This window comes from Thermobia domestica, chromosome 9 (assembly GCF_964235325.1).
Source record: "Thermobia domestica chromosome 9, izTheDome1.hap1.1, whole genome shotgun sequence".
Taxonomy (NCBI): Eukaryota; Metazoa; Arthropoda; class Insecta; order Zygentoma; family Lepismatidae; genus Thermobia; species Thermobia domestica.
Genome location: NC_137462.1, coordinates 185,939,820 through 185,954,960, shown reverse-complemented (window position 1 = coordinate 185,954,960; position 15,141 = coordinate 185,939,820). Strand labels below are relative to the sequence as shown.

General features: G+C 38.4%; 1 protein-coding gene across 1 annotated transcript; it reads left to right on the top strand.

The window, feature by feature from the left end:
• Positions 1–9,849: 9,849 nt before the first annotated feature.
• LOC145694214 (uncharacterized) lies at positions 9,850–14,083 on the top strand. Its single transcript, XM_081770325.1, has 2 exons — positions 9,850–13,878; positions 14,020–14,083. The coding sequence occupies exon 1, from the start codon at positions 9,874–9,876 to the stop codon at positions 13,717–13,719; it is 3,846 nt and encodes a 1,281-aa protein (XP_081626451.1). The 5' UTR covers positions 9,850–9,873; the 3' UTR covers positions 13,720–13,878; positions 14,020–14,083.
• The last annotated feature ends 1,058 nt before the right edge of the window (positions 14,084–15,141 follow it).

The window sequence follows — 15,141 nt, the reverse complement described above, 5'->3', positions numbered from 1 at the left end:
AAAATCGGTCCATAAATAACTGAGATATCACATATAACGTGTTAATTACATTATTAAAATGGTGGTCACGACTTCTTACAGATAGCGACATGAAATAAGGTACAAAAATGTTATTCGATTTAGTTTATAGGTAAGTGGTTTATGAATTACCGTATATGTGGCGATGACAACTTGGAAGCGGATGAAAAGAACATCCGTACATTTTCTTCTAGTAGATGGCAGAAGTTTCTACTTGAAGAAAACGCAAAAACAATGTACTGGAAGACCACCATGGTGCTAGAATGTTTCCTTTTAGATTAGGTACGCAGCATTCGACAGGGCAGTTTGATAGACTTTATTTCTACTCTGGAAAACAATTTTCCATGGATGTTTTCTTTCGATCATACTATGCGCGATGGCTGCCAGTGTTTTTGTACAACTTAAAGCAACTGCCAGAGATGCATCCAACAATGTTCCGTGAGTTTCAAAACGGAAATATATCTGGCTGAAAAACTAAAAGAAAATTTTCCAGGATGGCACATGACCAGTTACATGAGCAGAACAACAAACTAATTAAAAATTCTTCAATTAACCTATTCCGTCTAAATCAAGGGGAGGGGCTATTGCAATGGATGGTTGCAGGACCAGAAGTTGTCCACATGATTGGAGAGTTCGAAAAGGATCGGAACCTGAAATCGTAACATCACTTCCGAGGAGCATCATGAAAATACTCCAAGTTTTCATAAGAAATTCGAAAACCATGTTTCTGCCCTTGTTGAAGTGTTTGAATCACACGGCAACCGATTCGAAGATGACGAGTTAACTACAGTCAACAGCAGTAGAATCATTCTCCCAGAAGAAAATGCGATGAGCGTCATGTCGGCAAATGCTACAGGGAAAAGGCAATTTGATACGTTTGTCGAAGATCGGTTGATCCTCAGAAAAGTTTCCATCCATGAAGTCATCAAAAGAAACAACCTTCCCTTGATGAATGCTAAGAAAGTTACAGTTAAGTCCAAATCAAGCAGAAAATAGTAGACCTGAGAAAAGACAGTACTCTTTTTGCCAAGTTGTACGTCGCTAGTCAATCAAGGGGAATTGACGTCAAAAAGTTCTTTACCCATGAAAATAGCTCACGTCCACCTTCCATATCCGACCGCGGTAGGCTCGGAAAACCAATAAAAAAATCCGACGTGGTGTCCAGTATCGTCAAGTCAAGTGAAATTCGGGTGACCACTGCTCATGAGCCCGAAGTTTCTTCGCTCATAATCGATGCAGCAGCCTTGATCCATATGCTTGTCCCTAAATCCAGCCGGACATTTCAAGAGTACTGCAACCAGATTGTTAAACCATACATTCTAATGAGATTAAGATCTGTGGAAAGAGTTGACCTAGTTTTTGACCGCTACCTAGAAGGAAGCCTAGAAAGTGACGTAAGACAGTCGAGAGGGTTTGGGCTCAAAATAAATGTAAAATCTAATGTTGTCATCCCCAAATCTTTTAGTAAGTTCCTTGCTCACAGTAAAAAGAAAGAACTCCTCTTTGAATTTTTAGCTGAAAACCTGCTCAAAATGGATCTCCCCGCCGGGAAAAAAGCCATTTGCACCTACAGAGATACGGTAATTGGATCGCAAATGGAGGTGACATTTCGGAATTCCATGAAGAAGCCGAAGCCCGTCTCCTACTTCATGTATGGCATGCCATGGAATACTCAGGTTGTTCTTAGGTCATGGTGAAAACTGTTGATAGTGACGTGGTAGTAATTGCTATATATGCCTTTTCTAGACTCAATACACTGAAATAATTTTGGATTAAATACGGCAGTGGAAAGCACCTCCAATACCTTCCGATCCACGAGTTGCACAACAAAGTTCCACGAAGAGTTCCAGATCTTTTCCCTTTCTTCCATGCATTTACGGGGGCTGACACTGTGTCAAGTTTTGTAAGTATTGATAAAACCACTGCATGGAAAACGTGGATGAATTTCCGACATGTAGACAAAGCTTTTTCGGCATATTGTCAAGTTCTGGACAACATCTCTGAAGATGACGACACGTTTTTACTCATTCAACGCTTTGTAGTTCTTATGTACCATTCATCAAGTTCTGCAGAGACCGTCAATGAGGCCAGGCGGATTCTCTTTACCCAGCAAAACAGACCCATTGAAAATATTCCACCAACCAGCAACGCTCTGTTGCAACACTTGAAGAGGGCCATCCTACAATGTTCTTTGTGGACAAGCTGTCTTCAACGGAACAGTCAACGCTTGGATCCTTGTGAGTGGGAATGGAAGAAGATCGCAGATGACAGATCCACTAAAAGATGTAAATAACTATTTTTATTTTCATGTTCACTCTTTTGTGGTATAATTTATAATTAAAGACGAATCACTCTTAAAAAATTATACAAGCATGCAACATTGCAATGGATGTAATGTATTTACTTGAGTTAACGCCTCTTATAATAACAGAAACGTCCCATTTTAAAACATTGTTTTTACCTCCTTCCACGTTGTCATCGTCATAAACCATTTAAAATCGAATAAAATTTTGTAGCTTATTTCATGCTCTTTCAAATGGAACAATTGGAAGACTCAATAAAATGATTGGTAACGGAGTTAAGTGTATTTAAGCAAACCTATGTTTTTAATCCCGGCGGCCATTTTGATGACGTCAACATAGGAGTTCAGCGTGTTAAATCAAGTGTCTCCCAGGTATTTTAAAATTATTTATTATGTATATAAACACTGTGCAAAATTTAGAACTGGTATGTGGAAGTGAAGTATTTTGGGTGAATTTGTCGCTGTGTTAGAAGTTGTGACCGCCATTTTAATAATGTAATTAACACGTTATATGTGATATCTCAGTTATTTATGGACCGATTTTCTTCATTAATAGCTCATTTTAAAGGTAATGAAATTAACAATATAACACGTTACCTAAGTGTTTCGTCTAAAACTAAGGGTTTCGGAGTTATTATGTATTTTTCTTCAATAAATACTCATTAATTTATTAAATTCTTAAATAACTCCGAAACGGTTAATTTTATAGAAAATATTTTGGAAACGTGTTTTATTGCAAATTTAATTTCCTTTAAAATGAGTCCAGTTTGAAGAAAATCGGTCTATGAATAACGGAGATATGGCTTATTTTTTGAATCGAGCTGTCCGCCATTTTGATGACGTCATCACATGAGTTCCGGATGTCAGATCAAGTGTCTCCCGGCGGATTCTTTTCCTTTGGTATACATATAAGAACTATGTAAAATTACAGACTGGTAGCCGGAAGTGAAATATTTTTACGCTAACTCCACGCACTATCAAAAGTTTTAGTTCCTTAAAAAAAAAAAAAAAAGTGTCCACGCGTTCTAAAGGAAAAATTGTGACAACATTGTTGCGCAACACGTGGAAGCAATAACTGTGTTGTAGCTACTTCGTGATTATGATTGCAGGATCTACTGTTCCTGACTGGTATGGGTACGGCTGATTAAAACTTCTCAAATATAATATAGTACAGTACGATCCAATTTCTTGTTGATACGTCGACTAAGCGTAGTATATAACTACATGTAATGCGAAGAGTAATTGGACTAGATGCAAGAATGTTGACACAATCGTGATGCAATATATCGACCCTTATCCTTTTAAAGAGGAGTACACTGATATCAAGTTAAGAGTAACTTGTGGCGAGGGATGATTCAGATCTCCAGCGACTTTGAGTTTGAGTCAATCCATAAAGTTATCATACCGGACGGAAACGGATAGTTATTTATATATACATGCGTGGTCGAATAGCTAACACGCGTGTTTCATGTAAGTTGTAGTCCTACCTGGTTCAATTCCCGATGAAAATCGAATAGTGGTTCGTATCTCACTTTAAACAGGTCGCGTGCCATATAGCTTTGGTGCTAGGAGACTCAAATCAACTTGTTGGGGAAGAAGTAACAAGAGGATATTTGTCTTTAAAGTACATGAGAGCCCTTTTTTTTTTTTTGAGCTGACCCAGTTATTACTATTTTCCAGGGGTGCCCACAAAAGGGGTCTATGACGCAAACTGCGTCATTGAAATATTGGGGGGGGGTTAAATCTATATAAGTATGTTTGAGTGTGTAAAAATTATTCGAAAAGATTTTCTTTCATGGAAGAACACCTATGGATAGACAATTGGGGGGTGCGGCATGGACATAAGGGGGTGGGGTGGGCGCCACTGTATTTTCAGACAGGAAAATGTGACTTCTGATTATGATCGATGTTTCAGCAGTTAGCATTTGTTGCCATTTTCCCAACGCTTTAGAAGCTAGTGATGCCATCTTTCCGCTTTTACAAGGATTTTAAAATAAATTAGAAACACACTGAACATTCTATATTGGCACCTTAGATAAGGGGTGTAAATGCTTAGAGACTATTATATTTTCTCTTGTAAGTGTAGACAACTTTGAAATTTTAAATACGTCGACATACAGCTTGATTTGCCATGTATTGATAATCGTTTCGACTAATTTTACATAAATTGATATTTAATTTGTAATTTCTGTTTATTTACTCGTGTATGTTTACGAAATTATATTTTCCTTCTGTGTGAAGGAAATCATTCAACGTCATGAACGTATTAAGGATGCCATATCAGCATGTGCAATACGGTTGATTCTGTTAGCTGGAGTTTAGAGGTATGAGTTTGAAACATGACGTGCAATGGCACTCATTAAGGCCCAAATTTGTTATATTTCGTTATTGCATTGTAATATCTCTACGTTCTTCATATAACAATAATTTACGCAACAACGAAAACTCAGATAATTCTTTCTTCCATATTCTGACTATGACCAAAACAAGAAAAAAAAAAAAGCGGATAAATCGTTGACTTTTCCGAGGAGCATTAAAAATGAAAGTGCAATACTGCAGTGGCGTAACTAAAGGCTTGGAGGCCCTCCCGCAGACAGCGTGGAGCGGGGCCCCTTCTCTACGTCCCACTTCACGATTTGGGGGCCCCTGATGGCTTGAGTCCTCCCGCAATGCGAGGTCTGCGGGCCCTTATTTACGCCCCTGCAATACTGCACCATGCAAAGCTTTAAGTCGATTATTAAATCGAGCTGTTATACTCAGTGCAAGAAAACAAATTGATGATTTAACTTCCTTGACATCAAATGGCTCTTGGTGTTACTTTCATTGTCCTAGATTCGAATTAGGAACGTCTGAACACAACTTTTAGTTATTTTTATATAAAGTCTGCAATATTGATATCCATGATAGATTTGGTAACACTGCGTTTACCCTCTGTTCACATGTGTTCTGTTTTGGCTCTTTCTAGCGTCGGACTATTGTCATAGAACAGCGCTTTAAACGCCTGGCCTTTACGTACAATGTAAGCACACTCACCGCGACCAAAAAATCTTCCGTTTTCTATCTTCTTGGTGCGGTGGGCAGGACAGAAGGAAATAGGGTCGAGCCTCTGGGCTGAAGATGCGTATTGTACAGGAGAAAGATGGGATGGATTTTTTCTGCGTCTCATGGGAAAAAATACTGACTCCATGTTTCAAGGGTCAGAGAACTCTGCAGTGGTTTTTGGAGGAGTTATTTCAAATTATTATGAAGGAAAAAACTTTTTAATACACTTTACAATTTCAGAATTTGATAACGTCTGGTTATGTACGTATTTTTTAATGATTTAGGGAACGAATTAATATTTTGAACTACGTTTTAAATTTGTTTATCCCTGATGTGTTACCACGGAGCATGCATGCGTAGCATGCGCATACGGACAAATATTTAAGTGTTGAAGTGGAGAATACAATATCGAAAAATAAAATTAGGATTTTACAAAGAAATACATAAAATGAATTTTTTTTTCTAGCTTGAAAATCAGAATTATGGATTTGATTAGGATTAGGAATTAGATTTCTGGGCTTTCGGCATTTATGGCCATATTAGCCTGTCACCTATGAGGGATGATGTCACACTATCCGAGAAAAGGAAAGGAAGAAACCTGGGACCTGTATGTTACGTACCATCCCGGCATTTGTCTGGTGTGAATGAGGAAAATCCAAGAGAACCTTACTCAGGATGGCTGCCCTGAAAAAGCTTTTACGACCTCTTCTAGATCGAGTGTCCCCACTGAAAATCGAGCCCGGGACTGCTCGCACCGAAGACGATAGCGTTAGCCACTACGCTACACGGGGCCCCTACAATTTACTTGTGTCGATTGTCAAGTCATATGAGGTAGGTTTAAGGCAAGTGACATGGCGTATTCAATAAGTTCGGTTCCCGCTAGTCTTGCGGAACTTCATGCATATTTTGGAGCTTCCTCGTCCACGTGTTTTTTAAACGGACTTCGACATAGAATAGCAGAGTTCAATTCCCGGTAGAAGCACGTGTGATTCAGATTCTACGTTAAATAGTAGGTCTACGAGCCCCTTTCCGTAATGGTTTGCTCACCGCATATGACAATATTTAAAATCTACGCTTTGGTTTGCACCATAGATGTTCATTTTACTTCGACCTCACAGTAGTAATGGGGCGACTTGGTCTCACTTTTTGGCCCCTGGGTCCCTGCCTCAGGACCCATGGTCCCTGGCCGGGGTCAATGACCTAGGGGTACCTAGGACCACCCCCTAAATTTTGGCAGGGGTGCATAGGACCACCCCCAGGACCCATGGTCCCTGGCCCGTGTCAATGACCTAGGGGTACTTAGGACCACCCCTCTAGATTTTGGCTGGGGTACATAGGACCACCCCTTAAATTTTGGAAATTGCCAAATCTAAAAATTGGGTGTGGTAGCCTAGGACCACAGTATGTACCTCTATCAGTATTGGGTGTCTATGTCGTTCCCTTTTATGAGTAAAAAATTGCCAAAAATTCAAATTTCGGAGGTTTTTGACCTAATTTATCCCCTTGGATGAGGTATTATTACCCTATATGGTTATATGGGCGTATACAGGGATTCATTCCCTTTTATAAGACATGGGTATATTAATGCACCCCTTGAAATTTTTGGGAGGGGTACTTTGGCCCACCCCTTCAATTTTGGAAATTGCCCAATTTCAACATTGGGTATTATAGTACAGGACCCTAATATGTATTATGATAAATTTGGGTGGTCCACCTCGTTCCCTTCTAGGGGTACAAAATTGCCAAAATATAAACGTAAGCAATACGTAGTACCACGTGTTTGGTTTTTGGTCGATTTTATCCCCTTTGATGAGGTTATTATCCTATATATATAGTTATATGGTCATGTATAGGGGTCCATTACCTTTCATAAGATATGGGTATATTTGTGCACTCCGGGAGGGGTACTTTTGGCCCACCCCTTAAATTTTGGAAATTGCTCATTTTATATATTTGGTATTATAGTACGGGACCCTAACATGTATTATAATAAATTTGGGTGGTCCACTTCGTTCCCTTTTAGGGGTACAAAATTGCCAAATTTTAGTACAACCACGTGTTTGGTTTTTGGTTATTTTATTCCCTTGGATGAGGTCCTATTACCTTATATGGGTGTATACAGGTGTTTATTTCCTATTGTAAGACGTAGGTACATTTGTGCACCCCGGCAGGAGTGCCTTGGCCCACCCCTTAAATTTTGGAAATTGCTCAATTTAAACATTTGGTATAATAGTATAGAACCCTAATATAGATCACTATAAATTTTTCGGTGGTCTATCTCGTTCCCTTTTAGGGGTACAAAATTGCCAAAATATAAACGTAAGCATTACGTTGTACCACGTGTTTGGTTTTTGACCTAATTCATTTCCTTGGATGAGATCCTATTACCTTATATGGTTATATGACCATGTATAGGAGTCCATTCCCTATTATGAAACATAAGTACATATGTGTACCCCCGGGAATGGTACCTTGGCCCGCCCCTTAAGTTTTTAGAAATTGCCAAATTTAAACATTTGGTATCATAGTACTGGACCCTAATATATATTACTACAAAATTTGGGTGGTCCACCTCGTTCCCTTTTAGGGTGCATTTTGTTCCGCTTTAGGAGTGAACCTTGCAATCGTCCCGAGTTTGATTCTTGGAAATGTTGAATTTAACGTCCCCGCGAAAACGGTGAGAGATGATAGGACGAAACATGAACTTACTTGACTGAGGATTGAAGCAGTGACCTCATACAGTAGAGAGACAAGCACTGAGCCATCGTACACGTGTGTTGATTACTATGCAATGGTCCCGAGTTTGATTCTTGGTGCTAGTGTTAGAAAAATTTAACGTCCCACTTGAAACGATGATGAGAAATGAGAAAACATCATAAACTTACTTGCTTGCGGATTGAAGCAGAGAACTCACACATCAGAAAAAAAAAACGCTGAGCCACCGTACTCCATTCAGTGCGAGCAGTTTTGCGTATGAAAAGAACATGAACAGATTATGTTACATTACTACACATTTCTGCTTGTTGTTACGCATAGAAGCTTGTTATTGTGAAATTGCAGAATCTGCTTTTACTACATCAGCATTTTTTCTCAGCTGACGGACTTTTAAAGCTCAACTTTACATTTATGTCAAAGACAGTTTCGTAACATATCGATGAGTGTTACATTTTTTCAATCAAGTTTAAGGAAAATGAATCACATTTTAGATGTGTTAATTTGAATGTCGTAAGAAACTAACGAGTCAACGGTATGATATTATCAAAATTGCGATACTAGATGTCGTAACGATTGATGTGTAAGGAGAAAAAACGTGAATAATGTCACAACCAATCAGATTGCTTCTTACATCACGTTTCGGCTCATGATGAAAGCTGTGTTTTCATTGGTTCTCCGTGATGTCATTGATTCATTTTCCTCGTTTCTGATTGGCTGATAGTGATGTCACTTTATAGTTGAACACGTTTTAGACCTAAATAAATTTCTTAATTTCATTTTCAAATCCTACTTCCACGAAGATCTTGAATGAACGTAGGTGTACCTCTAGTGACAGCGTGACTTTACTCCGTTCCTTGAATTTAAGGTAAGTATCGACTGCGTTTTCTTAACATCAATGGAGTGTTTTTTGCATGAGGATAACATTGTTATCATTGTTTTATTTTAACACGAAATATTTAGCAAATGGAAGAATAACTTGACCGGGGATCGAATTAGGAATCCCACACATTAGAAGTAAGCACAAGAAATTTGTTGATTTTGGTTTAGCGTCCCTTCAGTAGTGGGGGTGCTAGGAATACAGCTTAATGTTGAATCTGAGCGCATACTGGGTGTTGAACCCGGGCCACATCCCACACATTAGAAGTAGGCACGAGAAATTTGTTGATTTTTGGTTTTAGCGTCCCTTCAGTAGTGGGGCTAGGAATACAGCTTAATGTTGAATCTGATCGCATACTGGGTGTTGAACCCGGGCCAGAGGTGCGTAACGCTAACCACTTAGCTCAGTTTCTGAAAGTAAACAAAGAAACTACGCACGAATTTGTTCCCTACAACGTGAGACGTGGACCTACAGTTTAATGTGGGATCTGATCTCCCGCCGAGAAACGAATTCGAGTCTTTCTTGCCTTAGCTCGAGAAAAGCAAGCGCATGAGATTTTGTTTTCGTTTCATGTTCGTCATACGTTTTAAAGTTCAGTGTCAGAGGAAAAAATGCTTACTACAATGATTCTTTCAGCACAGTTAGAAAAACAATTTCATTCATTCTTTTTATCACTACAGAAACTTAGGTCATTTACATGTTGATGTTGGTCCGGTTTGACGACAATAAAACGTTTCAGTAGTAGAACTATTTGAGATATGATCATTCTTTTAGGATTAATCGTGTAGTCATTTTGAACACGTAGTGATCTCTGAATTCAATTTTAATTCGTGCTTTTTTTCTCTTTTCGTTTTAGATATTTGTTTTTCTTTGCCTATTCCTTTTTTGTTTTTACCTTACCTTTTTTCCCTATTTGAATATGGCTACTTCTGGCTTTACTGTCTTGCGAGAAATCAATAGACATTATCGGCGTTTTAATCTTGAAGGACGAATGCTGGAAATTCAAATTAATGCTCCGACCAGTGGCACCGATATTGTGGAGTGGGTTCAGGCCTCCTTTCAACAGATGTTGGATTATTTATTGGAAAACGTCGACGAATCATCGATGGTTGGATTATCGATTTTATCCCACGATGAGAAGAACAAGCCATTTTATTTATCTTTCCGGCATGCAAGTAATTTGACACTGGAGACTTTATGGGCATCCTTTGATCGCATCCTTCAAAGTAACGATAGTTTTCTCATGAACGAACCGTTCATTGTCCATTTTCATCATGTGGATGTGCCCCGTGGATTTGGATTGGTGCGTCGCGGTCTTTTATCAAACGACGAATTATTAAAGTGCAAGAAAGGCATTCTACGAGTAAAAAACACCGACAAGAAATGTTTAGCGTATGCGATTGTGATTGCTATTGGCCTAAAGAAATATAAGGATACAAATAAAAAAGTTTACGATCAATATCACAACCAGAGAAAGTGTGTTGTTCTCCCTGACGTACATGAACTTTTGTCCAGATCATCAGTGAATTTAGAGCATGGGGGATCCGTGGAAGAATTACGACAATTGCAACGCTACTTGACAAATTATAAACTTACCGTATACACTTGCTTTTCCGGAGAAGATATTCTGTATGAAGGGCCTGGTGGCGAAGACAAAATTCCAATCAATTTAATGTGCATCAATTCTCATTATGACATCATCACGTCATTAACGTCTGTTTTTTCTACCAACTACTATTGTGCTGCATGCCACAAAAAATATAATAACAGAAATAGACACGTCAAGAACTGTTCGGCCATGTGTGAGAAATGTTTGCAGAAACCGCCATGCAGTAAGACCAATACGGAGAAGCAGTGCCTAGAATGCAATCGTGAATTTTATGGTGAAACATGCTATACAAATCATCTAACTGTACCATATCATAAAGGCCAACCAATATGCAAGATGGTGAAACAGTGTGCCAAATGTCTACGCATTTATTCGTTTGTCCATACAGGGGAAAGAAAACATGATTGTACTGATTATTTTTGTAATGTGTGCCATAAACATGTTACGTCTACCCACCAATGCTACATGAAGCCTGATACGACTCAATTAAAGCCTGGAGTTCCATCAGTGTTACATGCCAAGAAAGCTATGATTGTCTTCTATGATATCGAAGCCACACAGGATACTTTCTTCGATGAAGACACGTTCATTCATAAGCCCAATTTACTGGTGGCCCAACAAGTATGTTACAACTGTGTTCAAGATGAGGATATACATCATCCGTGTGAAGTTTGTGGACAGCGAGAACATATTTTTCAAGATGATCCGATCAATGCCTTTCTTGCGTATTTACGTCAACCACGACCCAACATCAAACTTATTGTATCTTTGGCACATAACTGTAAGGGATATGATGGTCATTTTATTCTTAAATCTTTAGTGGAAGAACATGAATTGAAACCTACTTTGATCTTGAACGGAGCAAAAATTTTAAGCATGAAAGTGAATCACTTATCGTTTATTGACTCGTTAAATTTCATGCCAATGGCTTTAAGTAAATTATCCAAGGCATTTCATTTACCAGCGACCAAAGGATATTTTCCACACTTTTTTAATACTGCTGCAAATCAAACGTATGTGGGAAAATTACCGGACATCCATTATTATGGTGCAGATGAAATGAAAGTGGATGAACGAGAAAAATTCATGACATGGTATAACGAACACCAGAACGATACGTTTATTTTCCAAAAAGAATTGGTGAACTATTGTATCCAGGACGTCAACGTACTTCGATTGGCTTGTATATCTTTCATGACCACTTTTGAACAAGAAACTCACGTCAATCTTTTCCTGGAGGCTATCACTTTGGCGAGTGCGTGCAATTTAGTATTTCGACGAAATTTCTTAAAACCTAATACTATTAGCATTCTCCCTGCACGTGGATACCGTCACAGAAACAATCAGTCACGGATTGCTTTGCAGTGGCTTGCCTACATGGAGGAAAAAGAGGGTCATTCAATTCTACATGCTGCGAGAGGAAAAGAAGTTTATGTTGCTGGTTTTCATCTGGACGGTTACTACAAAAATCCCGACACTAAAGAGGAACACGTGTATGAATTTGAAGGGTGCAGATTCCACGGCTGTCCTCTATGTGTCCCTACAGGCCGTGATCAACCCATTTATGAGAACTCCGAAGAAACAATGAACTATCGCTACGAGAGAACACAGCGTAAAATGAAGTTATTACGATCCATGGGATATAAAGTACATGAAATGTGGGAATGTGAATTTCGTCAAGTGTTAAAATCCAATCCAGCATTGGCCTCTTCTTTAAGCACACATCCTTATACTAATAAGACACCATTAAATCCAAGAGACAGCTTCTATGGTGGCCGTGTTAATGCCATTAAATTGTACCACGTCGCAAATGAAAATGAAGGCGAAGAAATAAAATTCTTGGATATCGTCTCCCTGTATCCTTATGTGAATAAATGTGGACGGTATCCAATAGGGCATCCACGAATATATCTACAGGGAGATCCAGAAATGCCCGACATTCAAACTGTCAACGGATTGGTCAAGTTGAAGATCTTGCCTAGCAGAAATGTGTTTCATCCAGTGCTGCCATTTCGTTCAAATAAGAAGTTGTTGTTTCCACTTTGTGCTGCCTGTGCCACAGCATTAAATCAAGATTCTGAATGTACACATTCGGACAGTGAACGAAGCCTAACAGGAACATGGGTGTCCTATGAAATTCAAAAAGCCATTGAACTTGGGTATCAAGTCATTGAAATTTACGAAATTTGGGATTACGACATCACCGTATATGATCCAGAAACCAAGACTGGTGGATTATTCAGCGAATACATTAATACATTTTTGAAATCGAAGCTGGAAGCTTCTGGTTGGCCTGCCAATTGCGTCACCGAAGAAGAAAAGCAGCAGTATATCCAAGTGGTACAACAACGGGAAGGCATAACTTTAGATGCAGCAAATATAATGACAAATTCAGCACGTCGTAGTCTTGCAAAGCTCTGTTTGAATGCCTTCTGGGGACGACTCGCTATAAGAGACAATTTCAGCCAAACGACCATCATTAACGACCCCAAAGAACTGTATCAGAAATTAACTGCTCCAGACATAAAAGTCAACCAAATTTTACCTGTTAACGATTCGATGTTATACCTTTATTGGCAGTATGAAGATGATGTTCCAGTACAAAATCACAATGCTAATGTTGTCCTTGGAGCATTTACAACGTGTCAAGCTCGTCTGGAACTCTACAAATATTTAGAACTTCTGCAAGAAAGAGTACTATATTTCGATACAGATTCAGTGATATTCACGCAGCGACCATCACAGCCCACAATAGAACCAGAAGTATTTCTTGGTTCAATGTCAAATGAACTTGAATCAATTGGACCAAAAGCATACATTAAAAAATTCGTGTCTGGTGGCCCAAAACAGTACGCCTTGGAAATCTACAACCCCGACACGAAATCAACCAGTTATGTATGCAAAATTCGTGGATTCACACTCAATTATACTGCAAGTCAAAAGTTAAATTTCAATAGTCTGGAGCAAATGATCATAAATCAATCGAGTGAAAAAATCTCCATTAGCACGCCGCACAAAATTTACAGAACCCACGATCATCATCTTGTCACAAAACCTGAAGAAAAGAAGTACAGTTTCAACTATAAAAAACGCCGATTAATACCAGACACATACGAGACATTGCCCTATGGGTATAAAAAAGCCAGAACAGAATAACAGCCATATTTTCCCCTAATCCCACCAACATCACCTCCCAAAGACGGGGCAAAGAATCAACGCAACACGGGACATGCTTCAACAAGGCCACAGCGAAGACAAAAACTCAGATGACATCACCTTGCAGAAACCCGTGGAGAAAAAAAAAAAGGAATTCAGGTACGTCACATTTGCGTTTCTTTTCTCACCTCACTCTCTCTTGATCAATTAGTTCGATGTTAATAATCTGTTTTTCTTCTTTCACAGGAAACAAAATAAATATTACCATGTATATTCATATGTTTTATTTTCTCTTTACAGAATTTGTACCCGTCACGGACACGTCTTCCTTTGAAGAAAAAAGAAATTCTGTATTCTATTTCACATGCTAAAAATAAATGTACAAAAACATGATTCTGTGTTTTTATTTCACATCCTAAAATCAAATTCTTTTTTCCTGTACTGCGATTTCAATTTCTTTTTCTGAATCAGTTTACCGATAAAATAAATCAATGTTTTACGAAAAAAAAATCAAACTAAATTTTTGTTTCAAAAATTTTTAGTGTACGAAAAAAAAACTGATTCAGAAAATTTTTGTGTACGAAAAAAAAATGTTTTCAGAAAAATTTTTTGTGTACGAAAACAAAATTCTGTTTCAGAAATTTTTTTGTGTGTACAAAACAAAAACTGTTTCAGAAAAATTTTTATGTACAAACAAAATTCTGTTTCAGAAAAATTTTTATGTACAAACAAAATTCTGTTTCAGAAAATTTTTTTGTGTGCAAAACAAAAATCAGTTTTCGTCACGAAACTGCTCCGACTAAATGAATCGATTCATTCTGATAGTGTTGGCAACACTGGAAAAATTTCGGTAAGTATCGCTCAGACCCTGAGTTACAGCGAACACAACTAGATTCGAACCAGCAACCTTACATGTCTGATTCATCTCTAAATACAGTCAACTAAACAATAAGATTATGTGTATACGTCAATGCTTTGCACTGAGTCAACAAGGTTTTCTTCAAGGTCAAAGTTGCACACGAAGTAAAAAAGATGACAACGCAGATCTTCTATCTTTGTATATGAAACATAAACCTAGTATAAACTGCTCGCACTGAAATGTGTAATGTAACATAATCTGCTCGTCTTCTTTTCATACGCGAAACTGTTCGCACTGAATGGAGTACGGCGGCTCAGCGCTTCAATCCACAACGAAGTAAGTTCATGTTTCCTCCTATCATTTTTTCATCATCGTTTCAAGGGGACGTTAAACTCAACATTTCTTAAAACTAACACAAAAAAAAAAATCGAACTCGGGGACCATGACATAGTAATCAACAAACTCAACTTCTCAATCGAGTATGGTGACTCAGCTCTTATTTCTGATGTGTGAGATCTCTGCTTCAATCCGCAAGCAAGTAAGTTTATGATGTTTTCTCATTT